General features: G+C 42.5%; 1 protein-coding gene across 2 annotated transcripts in view; it reads left to right on the top strand.

Moving 5' to 3' along the window:
• COL28A1 (collagen type XXVIII alpha 1 chain) overlaps positions 1-22,037 on the top strand; it is a 233,479-nt gene that overhangs the window by 91,798 nt on the left and 119,644 nt on the right. For both annotated transcript variants that reach the window (XM_085892289.1, XM_085892290.1), the window contains exons 8-12: positions 5,199-5,243; positions 15,450-15,476; positions 16,041-16,085; positions 16,195-16,239; positions 18,302-18,355. In XM_085892289.1, coding sequence (XP_085748415.1) covers positions 5,199-5,243; positions 15,450-15,476; positions 16,041-16,085; positions 16,195-16,239; positions 18,302-18,355 — 216 coding nt within the window. The remainder of the gene's footprint in view (positions 1-5,198; positions 5,244-15,449; positions 15,477-16,040; positions 16,086-16,194; positions 16,240-18,301; positions 18,356-22,037) is intronic.

Genomic DNA, 22,037 nt, shown 5'->3' on the forward strand with positions numbered 1-22,037 from the left:
GCAGAATTGTTAAACCTTTTGTGTGAAGCCTGGACAGAAATCCCACAAGAGAAAATTTCCAAACTCGTTAGTTCGATGCCTGAAAGGGTAAAAGCGTTGAAATCTGCAAATGGCAAGTCTACAAAACACTCGGGTATGTATTAAATTCGATCACACGTATTTCGAATGTTCAATAAATAAATTCTTTAAGAATCATGGTGTCTATTTATTTCTGTCATCTCTCTGTCCTTATGTAAAGCGTTGGTGCTGCTGAAGCAGTTACTCAGTTAGTTATGCCCATCAGGACACACAGTACACGCATCCTGAAAACCGTTCCTGTGATAATTTTGTTAAACATTATCCCATTTCCATTGGCTTTGTTACTCATGATACGGTCCATATGCGTCTTTTGTTTCCTCTGCCACAGCTAAGTAAAATGTGCTTCGAGTCAGGTTCCTTGTGTAATTTGGTTGGAATTTTTTGGAGAGTAGGAAAAGCTATAGATTTTTGAGAAGTTTAAAATCGATTTAAATAAAAAAATGATGTTTCACATTTTTTCAACTTTTGGAAAGGTCGTTTTGGGGTGAAAAACGTTTTTTTTTTATTCCAATTTAAAAAAATTCTGACACAATGCAAAATAACAAGCTGATGATGGATTACTGTTAAATGGCTAACAATGGATTTTATAAGATAAGATAATGTTGCATTTTGACTGTCAGTTGCCATAGAAACAGCATTTTTGGAGTGGAATTGCCATTTTTTAATATAAATTTTTGTTTACGTCTCGGAATTTTGTTGCAGCATCTCGGCATGCCGACTTAAACCTTCATCTTCAAGCCGGTGAAGAACTCAACAAGATATTTTTTGCCATGGACAGAATCAAGTACAAGCGGCTCTGGCCAAGGTACATACCTGACATGTATGCGCTGAAGACCAGCCATCCAGAGACCTGGAGGGAGCTCGAAGCAGGCAATATTTCGGTCACCAAGAATACTATCCCCTTTGTATCGACCGGAGCAGACCATGCTGTTGAACACCTGAACAGGTTTCTGAAGGTTCACTCTGGTCTGATTGGCATATCAAATAATACAAATGCCAGACAGCGATTCTTCTTGGCTGCACCTGAACTGTCACGCCTGTCTTGCGAGTTTAAGGGACAGTTTGGTCTGAAGGAAAGTGAGATCACTGAGCACCATGGCCTGTCTCCAAGTGTTGTCAAGCGTGAATACAATGCAATTGACCGAATCAAGGCTGCCATATTTAGTCATGAAAATCCATTTGAAGTTAAGGTAACCAGCTCTTCAATGTGGTCACCCACGCTTATGTGCCAGAAGAATTGTACCACAGATACTGAACATTGATGAAACCGGACAGAATCTCTATGAAGATTTTGTTGCTAAATGGATCAATGGTGATATCAGCCTATGGGTGTCAGTGAAGAAGGAGAAGAACAGAATGTACATGTCTGGCAATACAACACTAGCAATCAAGATCAGGGACAAGACAGTAGATCTAAAAGAAACCAAGGATTTGTATGGTAGTCTGATGGTACTCTCCAGATCCAGCAAGGACGTAGAACAGAAGGATGCAATTGGCAACTTTGAATTCACTGTGACACCGAGGGCTCTGTTTGCACCAAACGGTAGCTTACTGTCATGCACCGACAAGTCGAAGCTAATCCACAACTTGGAGAGGTTTGCCAACAAGGAATCGTCTTTACCAGAAGATGAGCTTGATGCCACACACACATGGAACCAGCACCCGCTGATGCTGTAATTGATGGCAGTACCAGCACGAAGGTCGCAGTCGTGGATGGAATGGTAGTTGTCCAGAAAATGACCAAGAAACCAACAATGGTCGTGACGGTGAAGGACCTCAGTGAATGTTTCAATGATAGGGTGATGAGTCTGACCAGAGGCTTCGACCATGTAATTCTTGTTTTTGATACATACAAGCAAGATTAACTCAAGAACACAACCAGAGACAAACGACGTCAAGGAAAGGCACCAGTCCAATATCAGGTCAAGGATGATACCAGTATCAAACACATCACAATGAGTCGATTTCTGTCCCATGATCAAACCAAGGCTGATCTGACGGAGTACTTGGCAGAGAAAATTCTAGAATACAACCGCGATTCAACAAAGGTGGTAGTCGTTTCGGCATCTGGGCGGACGTCGAGCAACAGGGGTCTCCGATTTGAGGCGAATAACCAAGAGGAGGCCGATACGTTGATGATCCAGCAAGCAATAGCTGCATCACAGCAACACACGAGAGATATTGAGCTGACGATATTCTCACCTGATACGGATGTTCTGGTTCTTGCCATAGCAAACTATCATCTCCTGCCAAGACACACATCTATCTCAATGGCATCTCGCATTGTCACAATCGAGCCAATCTGGAAGGCCCTTGGTGAGGAGAGGGCCCAGGCATTGCCAGCCTTCCACGCATTCACAGGTGCCGATAATACTGGGCGGTTCCGCTCGACATGGTAAGGCAAAGTGGTTTCAGTGCTACTTGAAGGCCGATGACGACATGGTAGATGCCTTTGCTATGCTCTGTAAGGATGCTGAACTGTCAGAGGACCTATACACAACTTTAGCAAGATTTGTCTTTTCAGGTTATTGTCCAAGTGGTGTCAATATTTCCAGCATCCCTGAACTTCGGTGGCATCTCTTCTGTAAGAACATGTCTGAGAATGACAAGTTACCACCAACTGTCGGTGCTCTGAGGCAGAATATCATGCGGGTACATATCCAGGCATACGTTTGGGGTCAAGCAGCAATTTCTCAGCAAACATTTCTTGATCCATTAAAAAATGGCTTCCACAAGGACATGAGTGGTCAACTCAAACTGACAACAACAGACATTCTCCCTGCACCAAAGGCAATTATCGAGATGATAAGGTGCCAGTGCAAGACAGAATGTTCATCACAGAGATGTTCCTGCAGGGCCAAGAACTTAACATGCACTGATCTTTGCATGTGCAGCAATTCGTGTGAGAATGACGAGGACTCAAACATTGAACGGCATGACCACGATAGTGATGATGACGATGGCAATGATGAGTGACATTAGAGACAGTGATGCCAATTGGCTACAAACTCCTATTTGACAATAAGTACATTTCACTGATCACCATATTCATGCGTTACTTGTTTCAAGATTTGAAAGCAAAACATTAAATAAACGGTAATTTGACAAAATGATAGCCGTTTCCATGACAACCATTGCTCAAAATACAGATATATGTATTCTATATTAAGAACTGTCCTCTAGTTAACAATTATGCATCATCAGTTGCTTGCTTGTGATTAATTTTGAATTTTCAGAGCTGAAATTTAAAAAAAATGGGTTTTTACCCCAAAACGACCTATTTGACCACATTATATGCATTGAAAAAATGTGAAACATGGATTTTCTGTTTTGGTATTGTTTAAGCTTTCCAAAAATGTTGGGGTTAGCTACTCTCCAAAAAATTCCAACGAATGTCAAATTATGGACACAAGGAACCTGACTATTCACTCATAATTAAAAATATACCACCACTTGGCCAAAGTCATCTGCTCAATTTCTGTGTTCTTTTTGAAAGTTATGAATGTCAAATTTTGTGTACAATCTATTTGTTCTACATAAAACAAATGTATATTCAACTAAAAGCATGAAGGAGAGTTCACCACGTCCGCCCGTAATTTACGGACACATGGGGCCATTCAAAAATTACGTCACGCTCGGAGTGGGTTTGGTGGGGATATGGGTCAAAATGTTATGTAGTGTTTGAGGGGAGTTGGGGGGCATTACAAGGGGGTTATTTCCAGTGGCATTACATAACGCTCAGCTTTTGACTATTTTGTTCACCCCGATAGTAGTCACAGATTGTACATTCACATCTGACGCAATAAAATTAATAATTATCTCACATAATACGATTGATGTCCCAGGTTGTAACCACAGTGCGGTCATTCTTGTTATTCGACATATGATTAGATTTTTCAGGGTCCCTCATCGTGAGTAACACTCGACCCAAACAAAGCCAATGGAAATCTGACACAACAAATCCAGGCAGTGCATAAATCAGCAGAGGCCTACAGGCCTGGTGTCTTAGGCCCACAAGAAAACCAAGGTCAGGTATGGGAGCATGTGCCAGAACAGCACGTCGCTGCGTCCACTTTCCGCCGGTACTCCAGGGGCCTCCGTCTGGCCATCCCCCAGGCAGATGCCAGGCCCATCCCCATCTCCTTGAGATGATGGTCAACCTGCTGCAACCATGAGGCACGTGCTCGGCCCACTGGCCTCCTCCACTCATGAGACTCCCTCGCTGAGAGAATCTGGTGAGCAGGATCAGCGTCGGGAAAACGAGCCACATGTCCATACAGCCGCAACTGACGCTCACGGACTATGCAGGTAACAAATCTCATCCGAGTCTCTCTCAGCAACCGCTCGTTGGACACAAAATCCGACCAGCGATAGCCAAGGATTCTCCGAAGAGACCTGGTACCAAAGGAATTAAGTCTCCGTCTCGGAAGAAAACAAGAAAACCAAGATGGTGGCCATATTATTGTGTCTGGGTGCCGTGGTGGGTGGGGTCGAGTGACAAATGTGGGTGGGGTCCACAGCTGTCCTGTCAGCAGCTGTCTGATAAATGGGTGCACATTTGAAAAGTCGACCCCCAACAAGAACCACCACAACAACAGCAACAACAACAACCATGTGGAGCTCTTGTAGACCTGCAACACATCGCAGGTAACAATGGTTTTAAATGTTATTTATTTCTAGTTTGGATGGAGTGGGGGGGGGGATAAGTCGGAGAGGGAGAGTACACAACTTTGGCATTGTTCATGCCAATGCCATCTAGCCGATGATCAGAAAAAGCCGATTTTCCAAATATTCCTTACCTCCCACCCTCACTTTGTTGCCAGCTATTAATTAAGTAAAATGGTCAAAAGTGCTTCAACACAATTCAACTATGACATAGAGAATCAAAGATTGTACTTGGTGGTCAATTCATCACCATTATTTGTCAGGATTTAAAAATACGTCGGTTTCCTCCAGCAATGAACAGGAACAAACAAAGAGTCGATTGAATTGCATGCCCTGCCAAGCAGCTTGTGTCTCAAGAGCTCTTTGTCTGGTTGTGAAAGAGCTGATTGTCTGTTGTAACATTGATACTCCTGGTAGGACACCCAGAGTGACTGAGCATTTTTGTTGTCTGCCAGGGAACACCAGGCCAAGCTGGAAAACCAGGAAACAATGGTGCCGAGGTAAGGAAAATATGTTTTGACCCACGTTTATCATTTTTATCCAATATATATATATATATATATATGAATGAGCATCTGATTGTATGTTGTACAAGGCATTGGTGAAATAAAGTCATGATCACTGACACTTTTGCTTTTTCAGCACAGGACGAAAATACCCAATTACCAAAGACATTCATGATCTCACCTTTGCTAAGGAAAGCAAGCAAAGATCGTATGAGTGAAGAAAACGTAGTGGTGTATAAAATAATTCTTATATACATCAAGCGAAAGATCATTTGGCTCATTGTGCACATATTGCATCCACATTTATGAGATAAAAAAAGAAAGGCGAAAGTGTATTTATATACTGTACACACATATATATATATATATATATATATATATATATATATATATATATATATATATATATATATATATATATATATATATATATATATCTCAGGAGACATATTTGGATGAAAAATAAAAACACACTGAGCCAAAAAGAATAATAAAATGCTTTACTAAAACCCTGACGTTTCAGAAGACCACTATCTTCCATCCTCAGAGGTAAAAAAATTAATCACGCCGCAAGTGCAGAGATGTTAACCATTCTTAAATCCAACGCAAACGGCTGTGTATCACCAATGGCCTGCGAGGGTATGTTGTGTCCACCGCGGTTAACACCGACCTGGATGGATGGCCGAACGGTTTTCACTTGGAGGCGAACAGCCAAAATCCTTGGAAATTATGGCATGTGCGGGATGGAGGGCGGCGAGGGCGCGTACCAGAAGGAAGCACATGGGTTTCGTCTCAAACCCACAATGAATAGACAAACACAAGTAAATTCAACAAATGATGGTTTAATGAACATAAATCAATGAGTTATAAGGAAAATAAACCAAAGGGTGATTATGAAAAGGGAAGTAAAACTAAATCCTAATTTGAGATGTCTCCACTCAGTCACAACCACAGACAAGGGGAGAGATTAAAACATAAGAAAATCCTCCCTTTATGCTGGAACTCAGATTTATGTGCAAAGATGACTTTCAGGAGCCTCACTGTCGTTGAGCCTCGAAGCCATTGCACGGGAAATGTACAAAAATGGTGCCAAGTCGCTCCCCATGACTATGTACATGAGGGAATGCATGTGGAGGTCTTCAACGCCAAGGCTCACAAACCGTCATACAGTTTCTTCCCATGATCGAGATTGCCACACCGCTCTTCTCTCAGCACCAGGCCCGCTCACAACAAATGGCGCGCCACCTTTCTCCTTGATCCTACAACAAGACGATTGTTGAGGATCCAAGACAAGGCCAAGAGACACGTTCTTCTTCTCTCCTTCTCTTCAAAGCGTACAAACTTCAACACCCAGCTAAACAGTCAATGACAAGCATCTTGCTCCAGCATGTGAGCAAATTCACATCAGCACGAACAACGAGAATCACGCTGCCATTTCGTCATGTTGAGAGGGACCAGAGCCTCACGCTTTTCTTCCAACCGCCCTCGTGTCTCTCCAGCACCTCTTTTCTTCTTCTCAAAGCATACAAACTTCATGAACCAGCCGATAAGACAATGGTGAGCGTCTTATTTTGGCGTGTGAACAAATTCACACCAACACGACAATGAGAATTGGCAGCTTTCTCTTCATGCCGCGAAGAGCAAGGAAGCGAGCGACCTTCCTCTTCCAAATGCTGTCTCCACTCTCGCTCCTTCCCCCTCTTACGTCCCACTGACAACTCCGCAGCCTCAGGAGCGTGGCCTGCCCAAACGAAGCTGGGAAGACGGGGTGTTGGTCTGCCGGTTATTGTTGTTGTTGTTGTTGTTGTTGTTGTTGTTGTTGTTGTAAAAACGTACTTCTTTTATTTCCGGCTTTGTAAATGCAAAAATGTAGAAAAAGGTCAAAGGGAGCAAAATGTATGCATGTATGTATGTATGTATGTGTGTATGTATATATATATATATATATATATATGTATATATATATATATATATATATATATATATATATATATATATATATATATATATATATATATATATATATATATATATTTATTGTTGCGGCCACGGGTACCGAGACACCAGATTGTCACTCAAGGGGATTAATCCCCGGTTGTCCTCGGTAGAGCCGGACCTGGGGCCACCGCTCACAATTAACGTTGTGGTACGGTGGGTTGTTGTAGAACCACGAACGCCACCCAGTCAACCACGAGTTTCAATGTCCACGGTCTAATTATTCCGTTTAACTAGAGGTCACGTGGTTACCTGAGCGGGGAGCGTGCCCTCGACAAAGCACCAATATTATCTCGATTAGATTTTAATTAAGGCGGCCGAGCGTTTTAACTGCTGGTGCGTGCCGACGATTTTTGGTCAAATCTGTGGTAATTACCTCCCAGTCTATCTCGGTTTGGACAATGCTAGACCAATAGAAGGAAAGGACAAACACAGATAGGTTGGAAATCGACAAATGATTTATTAATAATAAAATAAATCAATGGAAAGAACTTTTTATTTTCTGAGGTAAATGAAAGAAATTTCAAAGCAAAATCAATCAAAATGCCAGGAAAGAGACAAAGAGCAGATGCTTATCGGGGGTTTACTTACAGCTAAACACAGACAAGGGTACCCAGCAGATCATTCAGGGGGAGGAAAAGAATCATCTCGCCCACCAGAAAGTAGTCGTCCATGAAGTGAAAACGTCCTGAAATGTGTGCGTCTGTGTCAGGTCCGTCACCAGCACCCAGCCTCACCATGCACCCTCTCACGAACGGCCTTGAACGCCAGTCGACGTCTGGAGGGCACGAGATCGTCTTTCGCAGGTTTAGACTCTGGTGTTGTTGGTGATCGACCCGTTCCTCACTTGTTGGCGGCGCTGCTCACACCCACACGCGCATGACACGCTCACTTGCCGAAGCACTGGGAAGGACGAATTGTCTCGATGTTGGCGCTGGTCAGACACCCACACGCACACCACATGCTCGCTTACCCAAGCACTGGGAAGGACGAATTGTCTCGATTGTTGGTGCTGGTCAGACACCCACACGCTCGCTTGCCCAAGCACTGGGAAGGACGAATTGTCTCATTGTTGGCGCTGGTAAGCCAACTGCATGCGCACCACATGCTCGCTTCCTTCTCCTCTTTTGTGTGCTTTCACCCGCTTCTTGCTCGCTTTCCTCTCACTTTCCTCTCTCCCGCTTTTCTCCCCAGAATGTACCGCTCGTTCATTTTATATCTCCAGGCCGTCTCCACGGGTGCAGTCTGCCCCAAGCTCACCCCGCCCCACTTGCGCACGGTTACCATGATGACTCACGCACTCTCAAAAAAAGTGGGCGTTAGAGCTCACGAAAGATTGTTGCTGAGGAGGAATTCGGGCAGGCTCAGAGCTCGTGAAAGAAATGTGTGTAAACGTGTCTATCATAAAGAAAAAAAGCTTCCTATAAGAGAGGGGGTCTATCCTTTACTCTTTTCAATGCATCACATTTAAGATCCCATTAGACATGGGGATGGGGCTAATCTGAACATGCATTTAAGGAAATAACTGTCTGAGGACCTGGATGTGTGGATGCATTCATCAGACCAGATTCTGAAATCCGTAACAATATATATATATATATATATATATATATATATATATATATATATATATATATATATATATATATATATATATATATATATATATATATATATATATACATTGTTGCGGGCTTGGTGAGAAGACCACGAGGTGGGGGTTCCCTATGTCGGTGGGCTATGTCGGTTCCCACCAGACTCCCCGGAATTGTAGGCTGTCGCGCATGGACTATTCCGTGATGCGGTAAAACGCTTAACCGTCCTTCGTCGCCAATAACTCAACAGTGTGACCTAGGGTCCTCCTGTCTATGGGTTAATCGGGGTACCTAATTAATCACGTGGTTTAATTACCGGGGAAACACGCCCTCCGTATGCCTTGTCCGAACCAGATCACTCTCCCGGACCGGATCACTTTACCGGATCGGATGCAGCCGAGCGACACTGCCAAGGACGTACTGGCTAAAAGGAACGGAACGTTGGGAATAAAGTCCCGGCTAAACTTGGATTTGGACCATGCTGGATCAATGGAAGAAAACATAAAGACAAGCTGGGAACATTCCTTATAATAATTATTTATTTACAACAGGCGAGGAAATGTATGTGGCACAGTGAAGATTTATTGTTGTGTGTTGTGCAGAGATAGAAAGAAGCGTGTGGTGTGACAATGAACAGGCAACTTACAAAAGGGGACACAGAGCAGACTTAACGATAAAATAATAACAATAACAATGATAACAATCTTTTACAGTCTTACTTCAGCAGACAGGCACCAGCACACACACACACACACACACACACACACACACACACACACACACACACACACACACACACACACACACACACACACACACACACACACACACACACACACACACACACACACACACACACACACAGACACAGAACCTGATGAAGAGGGAGTTTTTGCAACCAGGGAGGGGGGTTGAGGCTATGATCTTGGTACCTGTGCGCCTTATAGCATGACGTGCCGCCAAAACGTTTTTTTTGGGGGGGGGGGATGCTCCGCGGTGCGCTAGCCGACAGTGGGCAATTTGCATCTGGCTCAAGCCGCGCGTGTGGAGACTGTGCTCGTGAAGGAGGAGCTCGAGTGGAGAAGGGGTGGAGTCCAGAACGTGAAGGTGGAGTTGTAGGCGGGATCAGGTAGGCGGCTGGGGTCGACGTGGTGTGGGCGGAAATGAGGAGGCGGAGTCGAGGAGCAGGAGGCGGTCGTGGCAGTGTCGACGAGGCATGGGCGGAGATGAGGAGGCGGAGACGAAAAGCCGCAAACACAGACAGTCAGACGGAGGAACTTCTCTTTCCTTTATAGGCCCCGCAGTTCGGGGGGAGGGGCCATGCCGATCCAAACGTCATCACCCGATTTGGGCGCTCCGATTGGCCCTGATCCCTCACGTGGCCTGCCAGCTTGGGCCTGAAACCGCCTCACTTTGTTTCCGGCAAGGCCATCTCAAACAGCAGAAATATTGCGCTCTGAACCAACGAGATGACATGAATCGCCCACACCGAAATTGGCACGCGAATCATCCTGCAAAAAGCCCCAGGCGACCGGTCGAGTGTCCCACATGCCTGCTTGGGTGTCCGACCAGCGTTGATGAACGCGTTCATTCCGCGCGTGCCAACGTGGCCTGCACTGTACATTCCTTGGCTCGATCGCAGCCTCGCTGGCCGCAGAGACGAGAAGACGTCCACCATCCGTGGAGAATCCACTGCTGCCAGCGAGGCCTGAAGGTACATCGCCATGGATAAATCCATGCACGTTTCACGAGTGGCGTACGTGTCTGCTTTCGAGCATATTCCATACTGTGTGCGTGGTTCCACCATTACACACGTGGCCAGCGCTCGTGTTCACACGACTCCGCTAGCGTGTGCGTGGGGCGAAAACCAATATGTGTCGGGTATTGAGGTTAAACAAAGAACAAGCTGCTCTATCCGCACACTCGTATCCTGCCCAACATGGCGTGGGGTCGGCTTTATTGGCCTCTGTACATGTTTCGTGCGGTGTGGGCGTCATGCTGGCCATGTTTCCCGTGCCGTGAAAAACACCATTCGTGCAGCCTCTTAAGAGGTATTTATTTGCATGCCTTTCTAATGCAATCGGCAATTCTCCCCAGGCATTCGGAAACTTGAGTCAATGGACCAGCACCAACTATCGCACCATTTTCCGCACATGCTGGGTTTTGGGCTCTCCCGGGAACGAGGATCTTGGGGCAGCGGATCCCTCACCGCGGCACTGCCGTTTCCCCACCTTACAGTGAAGGTGCACGTGGCTGATTTACCTCAGGAATAATCAGAAAAGAACAAGAGTGGGGATGAAATGAAGGAAAAAATGATTGAAGCAACCCCAGCTATTAGATCATCGCAACACACTCCGTTGTCCCGCTAAACAAAAGGAAGGGGTCTAACTACACGTATAATAATTATGGATAACTGTCTTGGGACACCTGTTGTCTGCATGCAGTTCCGAGAACCACAACAATATATATATATATATATATATATATATATATATATATATATATATATATATATATATATATATATATATATATATATATATATATATATATATATTTGCATTTCAGCATAGGTTTTATCCCAGATCATGCAACATTCTGTGAAGAAATGTCAGGATAAAATGCAGAAGCAGAAATTTGAGCACAGGCATATGAAAGGTTGCAATAGGAAAGTGGAATAGTTCCAAAAAGCAATCTGGTACTGTGAGAAATAAGATGCTGTTCTTTGGCACAGGCCTGAAATGTATCATCATGCGCGCATACAGTTGATTATGCAATCAAATTACCTGCAGACTATGAGGAAGTGGAGACGACCAGCTCTGCTCACAGCTTCGAACACCTCATTCGCGGGTGCCCTTGGAATGGAATATTTTTCGAATATTTTTGTGTGAATGAGATACTAAATTTGATCTGCCATTCCTGGCCCATTTCCCAACAATATCCAAACTATTTTACACATGTTTCTCCACTTACTAAACCTTGATCTCAGTGTCCTATTCCCCTTTCCCAACGTGGCTCTGAGGACACAATGGAAATGAGTTCATTGCAGATGAGACAGGTGCCTTAACATTCCCCAAGAGAGTGCTTGGCATCACAACCAGAAGGCACATTTATTGCTTCTGCCACCATAGGTGAAAGAGGTTGTTTTCACCCATCTCTGTTTGTTGCATGAAAAATCAAAGATTTTTCAAGTATATTGTTCAGTCGATTCTGTCTGTCTGTCTGTCTGTCTGTCTGTCTGTCGCCTACAGGTCACAAATTTAAACCGATCTTCAAGAAACTTCAACACATGGTAGAGTTTGTCATAAGGAAGAAGCCTATTGTTTTTTTTAAGGACAAAAGGTCAACATAGGCCAAAGGTCAACAACTTAGTTGAGACATAGGTGAGATTTTTAAAATCTGCAATTTTCATCCGATTGACTTGAAATTTGAAGATAATTTATATTTCAGGTCAATGAATTCAACCACCAATTATTTTGGAGGACCACATAGACCAAAATCTCAACATAGGCCGGATTTCTAAAATCGTTATTTTTTTATCCGATTCACTTCAAATTTGAAGAGGAGTTGCAAATTTGGTCATTCAGTATAACCACCAATTATTTTTGAGGTCAAATTTGTTTCATGGATTTTGCAAGTAACATGCTCAAGATGACGACTTATTGGGTGGTCTCGCTAGAGTACCCTTATTTTCACTTTTTCCGTCTGTCTGTATGTTTGTTTGTATGTCTGTATGTAATGGATAGCTCTGGAGGCCAGAGGAGTCAACCGATTTTGATGAAACTTGACAGGTAGGTTGTTCATACCACGATCTAGTTCTATGCTTTTGAGCACCGTTGCTATGGACATCACCATTGCCTAGCAACGGGACTTTGAAATTTTTGAAAAATCCTAAAAAATATTTTTTTTTCAAAAATCGGCTTCCAGGCTTTTATGTTCACTATAATCAACCTCTTTGTCAAAAATTTCAGCCCAATCCGTCATAAACTGTATGACTCGTATGCAATTATGTCACGACCACCCATGTCGCCTACCGGCTTGTTGTTTGTTTGTTTGTCTGTCTTTCTTTAAGTGTGCAGGATATCTCAAAAAGTTGTGGATGGATCCGGATGAAATTTGGTGGGCAGGTTGGGTGTGTGACACGGACGAACTGATTAGATTTTTGTGAATATCCAGATCCGGATCCGACTACTAGAATTTTTAAAGTGATTTATCACTATTTGGTCAGGTCAGGTCAGGTGTGGGAGCATGCGCCGGAGCAGCGTGTCGCTGCGTCCACTTTCTGCCAGTACTCCAAGGGCTTCCGTCTGGCTATCCTTCAGGTGGATGCCTGACCCATCCCTCAGGCAGATGCCTGGCCCATCCCCATCTCCTTGAGATGTTGAACAATCTGCTGGAAACCACAGGGCACATGGCCAGCCCATTGGCCTCTTCCAGTCACGAGGCTCCCTCACTGAGAAAATCTGGTGAGCAGGATCAGCATCAGGAAAATGAGCCATATGTACATACAGCCGCAGCTGATGCTCACGGACTATGCAGGTCACAAATCTCATTTGAGTCTCTCTCAGCAACCGCTCGTTAGACACAAAATCTGACCAGCGATAGCTAAGGATTCTCTGAAAAGACCAGGTACCAAAGGAATTAAGTCTTCATCTCAGATCTCTGGTCAGAGTCCAAGTCTCACATCCATAAAGCAAGACTGGAAGCACCAAGGACCTGAAGACTCAGATTTTCGTCCTCCTGCACAGGTACTAGCAGCACCACACCCCATGATCCAGTGAATCCATGACTCCCCAGGCCTGACCCAGACTTCTGTTGACCTCTAGCTCACAGCCAGCAGAGGCATGAATATCATTGCCAAGGTAAGTGAATCTCTCCATGACCTCAACATCCTCGCCACAAATAGGTACAGATAGGATAGGAGCATCAAAGATGTCATTGAAAGCCTGGATCTTAGTTTTGACCCAGGGAACCCGTTATACCAGTGGTTCCGACTCCTCATTCAGCACCTTGAGGGCCCCCAAAAGGATATCCAGAGTCTCTGCAAAGATGACTGCATCATCAGCAAAATCAAGGTCAGAGATCTTGACATTCTCAAACGATGCACCGCAACTTGATCTCTCCGACATCCTCCCCATAATCCAGTCTGTACAAGTGCTGAAAATTGTAGGGGCCAGTACACACCCCTGACGAACTCCAGTAACAACTGGAAATAAGTCAGAGATGGTCTCACCACATCATTCTCACAGCACTCTCAGTACCAGAGTATAATTCAGACATCAGATCGATAAGTTTTGGTGGCACCCCACGAAGACCAAGAAACTTCCAGAGGGCATCCCGATTCACTGAATCAAATGCTACACAGAGGCTGCAAGCAGCCCCTGGCAAAACTCTCATCTGATTTCAGTGAAGACCCGAAGGGCAAGGATACGGTCAATCGTTGACCTCTTTGGTGTAAAGCCTGACTGCTCTGGACGCTGGTGCTCAAGCAGATGGTGGCGAACCCTATCAAGAATGATCCGAGCAAAGACCTTGCCCGGCACTGAGAGCAGCGTCACCCCTCGGTAGTTGTTGCACTCTTGGCGATCACCCTTCCCTTTCCAGAGAGGGACAACAAGGCCCCTCTTCCATTCAGTTGGGATGATGCCCGTGTTCCAGGCAGAGCACAGAACTGCATGCAACGACACGAGTGCAGCATTTCCACCAGCTTTGAGAAGTTCAGCATGGATGCCACAGATCCCAGGAGCTTTATCCCATTTCAACCGTTTCACCGCAGTCTGTGTTTCCACAAACGAAGGTGGACTGCAGTTGATTGGTGGGTTTGATTCACTATTGAGAGGGCCAAAAATCAATATCTCAAAAAGCGGTGGATGTATTCAGACATTGGGTGTGTGACAAGGAGGAATTGATTAAGTTTTGATGAAGATCCGAATCCATATCCGGACCTGATATTTTTAAAGTGATTATTCACCATTGAGAGATCGGGGCAAAAACAATGTAGAGCATGTTATTTCAAAAATGTATTGGGCCTGATATGTTCTCATGGATCAGGCATCGTGTGGCACTAAGTATACGCTCTACCGCGTGCCCTTCCAGTTGAGATTATATTTGGCTGGGAATTAAAGGCCAGAAACCGAGTCCCTTGGATATGAGTATGCAATGATTGAACGATTCTATCACTGCTTTGTGAATTCTCATTGCATTTTCAGTGTTGGACTCTGCACCGATTCTCCACAAACAAGGGTAAATTAATTTTCAAGTCCATACCGAGGGTTCTGACAGAGCCAGATGGTTCTATCCATGCAAGATGAAGAGAAGAATCATTTTTTTCTGAGATACCTTTTCTCTCTCGAGTCTGCAATTACCCACTTAGGGCCCAGTGGCAGGATCATTTTGACTGGTCAAACTTGTCACGATGTCATAACCATTGGGAAAGTACAGCGCAGATGCAGTAACATGTTGTAACTTGGTTGTGTGTACAATGAGGAATGTGCTGGTGAGCGTACAACCCACGTTTTAGCTATCCACATGGCTAACATTCTTCCTGAATGTATTGGTAAGTTGGTGCATCCAAATTATGTGAAATGAATAAACAATTGTTGTTTTACAGGGGAGATCCGGGTTCAAAGGAAACAAGGTATGCTGGAATTATGCTTTTGAATTTTGAGTGCACCAAGTAGCATTCAGTACATCACACACATGTAATTGAATCAAGACGAAAATATAGAAACTGTTCAACCTCATAATCAAAACTTCCTACATTTATTGTCAAAATCTGACAATATTATGACAAAAAAATTTATTGTCAAAAATATTGTGAAGCTTCTGGAACCTATTTGACTCCTTTTTGTTACCTGTAAGGATTCGAAATGTTGTTGCTGAACTTGATTGTATATGCATTTTTTTGTATTGCGCATTGGATTATTTACAGCTGATAAAACGAGGTAATATGGACTCCTTAAAGACATTTCAAATCCTAACCTGACCTGGGTTGGATGGGATATGTCGGTGAATGGCTTATCAACATGGCCATACCCATGACACACAAAATTCAAAATGAAATATCCTGAAAACACCCAGATATATACTCTAAGAGTTTTTTCTATACTATATATACATCAGTTTTTTTCCTTACCCTTGGGATCCATATGATTCTTTCACACACATGATGCCGCTATGCTATAACCTCAATGTTGTGCAGGGAGAGAGGGGTGAATGTGGATCTCCAGGTGCAAAGGGTGACAGGGTGAGGACGTTTTCATCATTGATGCGCACTTGCTCACAAGTCCCATACTTTAAAATTGCTCAGGAAATTGAGTGATTTGAGCACCCCCTGACTTGTCACTTTCTAACAGGGACCGGAAGGACCGATGGGACACACAGGACCTCGAGGCCCAGCGGTACGGAATACTCATTTTATCCCTCACTGTGGTTTTAATAGGTGCTGCATTTGTTTGCATATGTCATTGCACAATTACATGCAGGTGAAGAAGCAGACATTACATCACAGTTTAAGTAACCCTTTGCTGGCTCGTATGGTGTTCACATCTGATCATGTTTCTCATGATGTTGGGTAAAATTCGTATGTAGTATGTTGACATCTAATTCCTAATAACTTTCATTCAATTGATGTAAAAAAAAAACACCTTTTAGCTTGTTAAAATTACACATGTCTTTTGCATACAGGAGCTATTCGATCATCCTTTGCATAAATGGGTCCAGTGGGGTTTGGACCCATTCACCTCACTTTTTAGAAAAATATGAATCATTGTTATATACTTATACAAGCGCATTCAATGACAAAAAACAACAACATTTATCATGTTTTTCTGAAGTGACCATATCCAGAAATCCTAGACATTTTTTATTGAAGTTTTAAGGACACATTATCCCACTTCTCCCTCCCCTAGAAGCTTGTTTTCAAAATCCGAGATCCACCTCTGTTATGGAGTACAGATTTCACAACCATCTGAAAGGCAATGCTGGAACAAAATCTAATTTCAGATGGACGGCTGGGCATTATGCAGTTCAGGGTTGTCAACTTTTTCACAAAAGCAGGACTAATCCGAACATAATCCCAAACTCTGGCAGGCCACAAGATGTCTTGGGTAGCTGTATTTACTGAAAAAAAACAAATAATCTTGTTTTTAGGATGAGGATAATATTTTGCATGAAATGAAAAAAAAAAGGGAACGTGGACCTGTTTTTGCAGGAATTGCACTGACACATAATCGCAATCACACATTAAACAGAAGGAAAAGCAGGCACCATGACAGCCTGCTACTTTTGAAAGGCATCGTAACATCTTTAAAGTTCACCTGTAAGTTCCAGCAAATAAATCAGCCAGTTTAACTTGTCTGAATTGATCGTGTGTACTTTTCTGAAACATATGCAGGCATAATCACGATAATCAAATGTACAGTAAGTATATCATGAGCGTGCTCAACAAAGGCTGAAATATGAACATATCAACTGAATGGCGTAACTAGGTATATTTGGAGATAAATAATATTTGTGGCTATTCGTTTTGAGTGAGTTGAATGAATGTAGAAGTCAGTGTTATTCATGTGTTTTGTTATAATATAGAACATGATTCACATAAGAATTTGTGCATTGTTTTTACGTGAAAGGCAACGACAGTAACACAAGAGGAAAATTATATATATATATATATATATATATATATATATATATATATATATATATATATATATATATATATATATATATATATATATATATATATCAATCAGACATACCGGGCGTAGTGGCGTGCGGCTGTAATCCGGCTACTCGGAGGCTTGGGTTGGAGGATCGCTTGATGACGGAGCCCTGCCCTGGGCCGTGCTATGAGAGGGTGTAGGGCAGCCTGGAATCATGTCAAAACCCAATCCTTATCCCTGTGTCGTAAGAGGCGAACAGGGTTGCATCAGGAAGGGCATCTGGCGTAAAACCTATGCCAAATCAGTATGTGGATCATAACGGATGATCCGCTGTGGCGACCCCTAACGGGAGCAGCCGAAAGAAGAACACAACATATGTATATATCAGACATGAACCTGCGATTATGAGGCAAGTGCTCAAAATACAAAACCAGTCAGGGCACATGCTTATAAGCATCTCACAAAACTAAATTTTGGTGAAGTTTGAACTTGTTGAATTGAAATATGGTGTTGAAGATCAGTCAGTGTACTGTCCAGCACCCAGAGGCCTCCTATTGGTAAATGTGGATGCCTGTAGTCACTGCTTTCATGTTCCCTTTAATGCTGGAATGTCCAACAGCAATTACTTTGACAGACACGAACCTTTAAAAAAAATCCCTTTCCCGTGTGGTGAAGATATATGTTGAATTTTTTTTTCTCCTTTGGCAAGTAATCACAGCAGATGCAAAAATGATACATGAACTAAAGCCAGAAATGAATTTTGGACTAGCCTCTTCCCCTTCCTCTCGGTGCTCCACAGGGCCCCCAAGGAGCAATAGGACACCACGGACCCGAGGGGATTCAAGGTCCCAAGGTGAGATCGATTTGGTTAATTTCAAAATCTATCATCAAACATCAAAATAGAAAATGTGGCAAACGTAACTGCTCCAAGAAGATATTGTGTGATGACAATTATTGGTTGTGAGGTGGAAGATTTAAACTGAATCTCACAGTGTTACTAATGATTTGGTAATTTGTAAAAAAAACAATTTAAAACTTTCATCAAAACAAGAATAGAGCAGAAAACCAGTTTATTTATTTTAAAGCTCCTAACTGTATTACTCTTCGAGCACAACACTTTATATAGAAACGATGTGTTTAGAGATATGTCATTACAAAATAATCCCTACCTTGTTTGTTGACATTTTGGAATTGTGAACAATCCCGACATTGCATTACCTCTGCCACCGAAGGTGGATGGAGGTTGTTTTCACCCGTCTGTATGTTTGACTGTTAGTGAACAGGATATCTCAAAAGTTGTCGATGGATTCGGACGAAATTTGTTGGACATGTTGCGTGTGTGACAAAGACAAATTTATTAGATTTTGGTGAGGATCTTGATCTGGATCCAGAGACCATAATTTTAAAAGTGATTCTTCACAATTGAGAGATAGGGATTGCCAAATAGAATTGGCAAGTTATCGAATGCACCCTGACCAAATTACAAATTCCTGCCATAATTTATCAACACTGCTGAAGATGGCTGCATGGGGACCACCAGCAAAATAATTTCACCTTGAAACCTCATGACAGCACATTGTGTTGTTAGAGGAAGGAATGTCCATTAGCTTATGGCTTAAGCTAGCTGATGATGGAGGATGATGATGATGATGATGATGATGATAATGATGTCTTTTTGACATTTTATGACCTATTTCAGTGTTTTATGACAATCCTTTGTTAATTTCCTTGATTGTGAATAATGTCCTGGCTCGGCAAGATATTTTTTCCATGATGTTGTGTTTGACTTCATGTGCTTTTATTATTTCCTGGTTTGTTGTGAAAACTTATCTCTGCTTAATGTTGAAGATCTTTCGATCAACTTTTGGTCAGGGATATCCCCTTCGGGGTGGGGTTTATGAGCTACAGGCCCATCTGTCCAAACTTATATTGAGTGACTCAGACTGGACTTTCAATTATATCCTTTAATGGTTTGGTGTGTATGAATTATCATCTCTCTGCCAATTCACACATCTTCACAGATAACTTCAAGAAATTGTAATCTAAGGATCATAACCCCTCACTTGTTTACTTTTATTCCAAGATTGCAGATTCGAACAAACTTTGCCTAAACAATAATATCCAATTTGTTATATTACAACAGTCCTCTTTCTATGGTTTGGACAGATTCGATTTGGTTATGGTTTCACTGTGATTTGGATTGAAAGAAAAGAGATTCGATATCTAACTTGTCATTTTGTAATGCTTAAAACATAAATACCTTCTGATGGAATGAACTATACTTCTCAAGTAATCATATGTAAATAGCTCTTATCTCTTTGGAATGAATGGGATGAAGGTTGGGTTTGTTCAATGCCAAAGGACGTGCTTCAAATGTACCTATTCTGTTCATTGTCACAATCTACACTCTGTTAGTCTTCCATTAACAAATTATCATGCTGTCATTATGTGGTACAATATTCTGTCACTTTAACTTGGTCTCACCATACATGCTTATAAACATGGAAATCATCAGCAGCTATAAATTAAGAATGGGGTACAGAAGATGGGGGAAAAAAAAAATTCAAGGGAGATTCATACATTTACTCAAGAGGATTGTCCTGCTGTGATGCTGAACTGCAGGTACAAATAAATTAAGTTGTTTGGAAAATTTTAGCTTTCTACAACTTTCCATCCATGAGATATGGAGCATATATTGCACTGGAATATAATTTTGTTGATTACATCATTTAGATGTGCCGTGAGGAATAATTAATGAGTTCTTTAGGACTCTTTCTTATTTATGTTTCTGCAAAATTGTGGGTGTTGTGGTGTTGGGGTGTTGCAGCATTACTGTGTTGGTGTGTTTCACAAGCGGTGCCCACCCGGGTGCTTGTCATTTAAGCGCTGTAATTCAGCATACAGTTGACTCATGATAATGGCCCTCAAAAGATTGATATGAAATTTCATTTTGAGGAATTGTGCAAAACTTGATCTTCCTACGTCTTTGCATTCCTGAGATCTAACCACATGGAGCAATTTGGGATATGACTTTGTCGATGACATCGTTTACATCTTTACAGACAGTGCCCACAATTTAATGAGTTCTGTGGCATGATAGTTTTTTGCTCAAAGTTTGACATTTGTACCATGAAGCCTTTTGAATTATTATGTTTAATGACAGAGACAGACAGAGCACTCGACGAATCGAGAGTGAGACAAAGTGAGACTTCCCTTTGCAAAGCTCTCACTGACGGTGAAATGTCTCGAATCAAATTGGTGTTCAGATGAGAAAATTCCTTTTGTTAGCAAAAGACTTTCTTGTTTACAGAGTCGAGGCTCGTGGAGGAGCTCGAGTCAAGGCTTGCTCCGATCTTCATGGTAAAGGAAATTTTGCCTGTTACCTCTCCAGACTGTAACTTGTGCAATTAGTTATTGCTATGAGTCATAGGAGCTCTCCAGTAGCCATTGGTGAGCTGCTTGACCAGAGTTAATATGTTTAAAGAAGTATTTTATAAACATCATATTGAAACTAGATATCTGTGATCGACAAGGGTAAGCCTCCCCCGACCAGGGGAGGCTTACCCTTGGCAATCGCCCGTGACTTACCCTTGGCCCGCATTCCAATGATGGCCATATTTTTTCCACATCACCATATAACCTTGACCTTCAACATTTTGGGATGGAGGGTAAATTAAGAAAATATGTCCCAATCTAAAATCTATCCATAAAACTCAACATCAAGAAAATCGTTTTATTCAAGTTATGATCAAAAAAGTGTTTTTGGTTAATTGGGTGACAATCTGAAAAAAGTAGGTCAAGGACACGAATCAAATATCAGATGCACAACTTCAGCACAGGTACACCATTATGATGCAAGAACATCTTGGAAGGCCGAGCGGTCTTTGAGATTCAGCATTGGCAAAATTGAGCAATGACAAAAAAAAAAACACGTTATTTTTCAGACCGCCATTTGACCTTGACCTTTAACCCGGATGATGTAAATTAAGCATACATGTGACTTGCTGTGGGTTATCTAGAGAGGGCAATTTAGTTCCAATCGGACAAAGTTTAGTCGAGTTATGGTGAAAAATGTTAAAATATCTCTAATTCGGTCATGAGCTTAAAAATTAGATCAAGGCAAAAAAATATGTCAACCCCACACACTTTATATTCACGTTATTGATGAAAATTTCATTCTGAAAGTCTCAGCCGGCTCTGAGATACAGCTCCGAAATTGGGAGTGTTGGGAGTGCAGGAATAATATTAATAATCATAATAATAATAATAAGTACTCTTAGGCCCGAGGGGGTTTAAGAAACTCTGTGGTACCTTTACAAATTGAGGCCGCTAATTGTTGAAACAAACCCTACGACGGCAATAAGCCATCCCTTATCCTATGGATAGGAGATTGGTGGTTTGGGGGGGGGGTTAAAGCTTTAATGTTCTTAGAGAATAAAAATACAAAAGGATCAATGGGATTAACAGTTGTCAGAAAAACATTATTCTCACCTTATGTGGGGTTTGCCGGGAATGTTTTTTGGCCCTGGTCTTTG

Source organism: Eptatretus burgeri, chromosome 8 (genome assembly GCF_056783735.1).
Source record: "Eptatretus burgeri isolate ZD-2024b chromosome 8, Ebu_testis_v1, whole genome shotgun sequence".
NCBI lineage: Eukaryota > Metazoa > Chordata > Myxini > Myxiniformes > Myxinidae > Eptatretus > Eptatretus burgeri.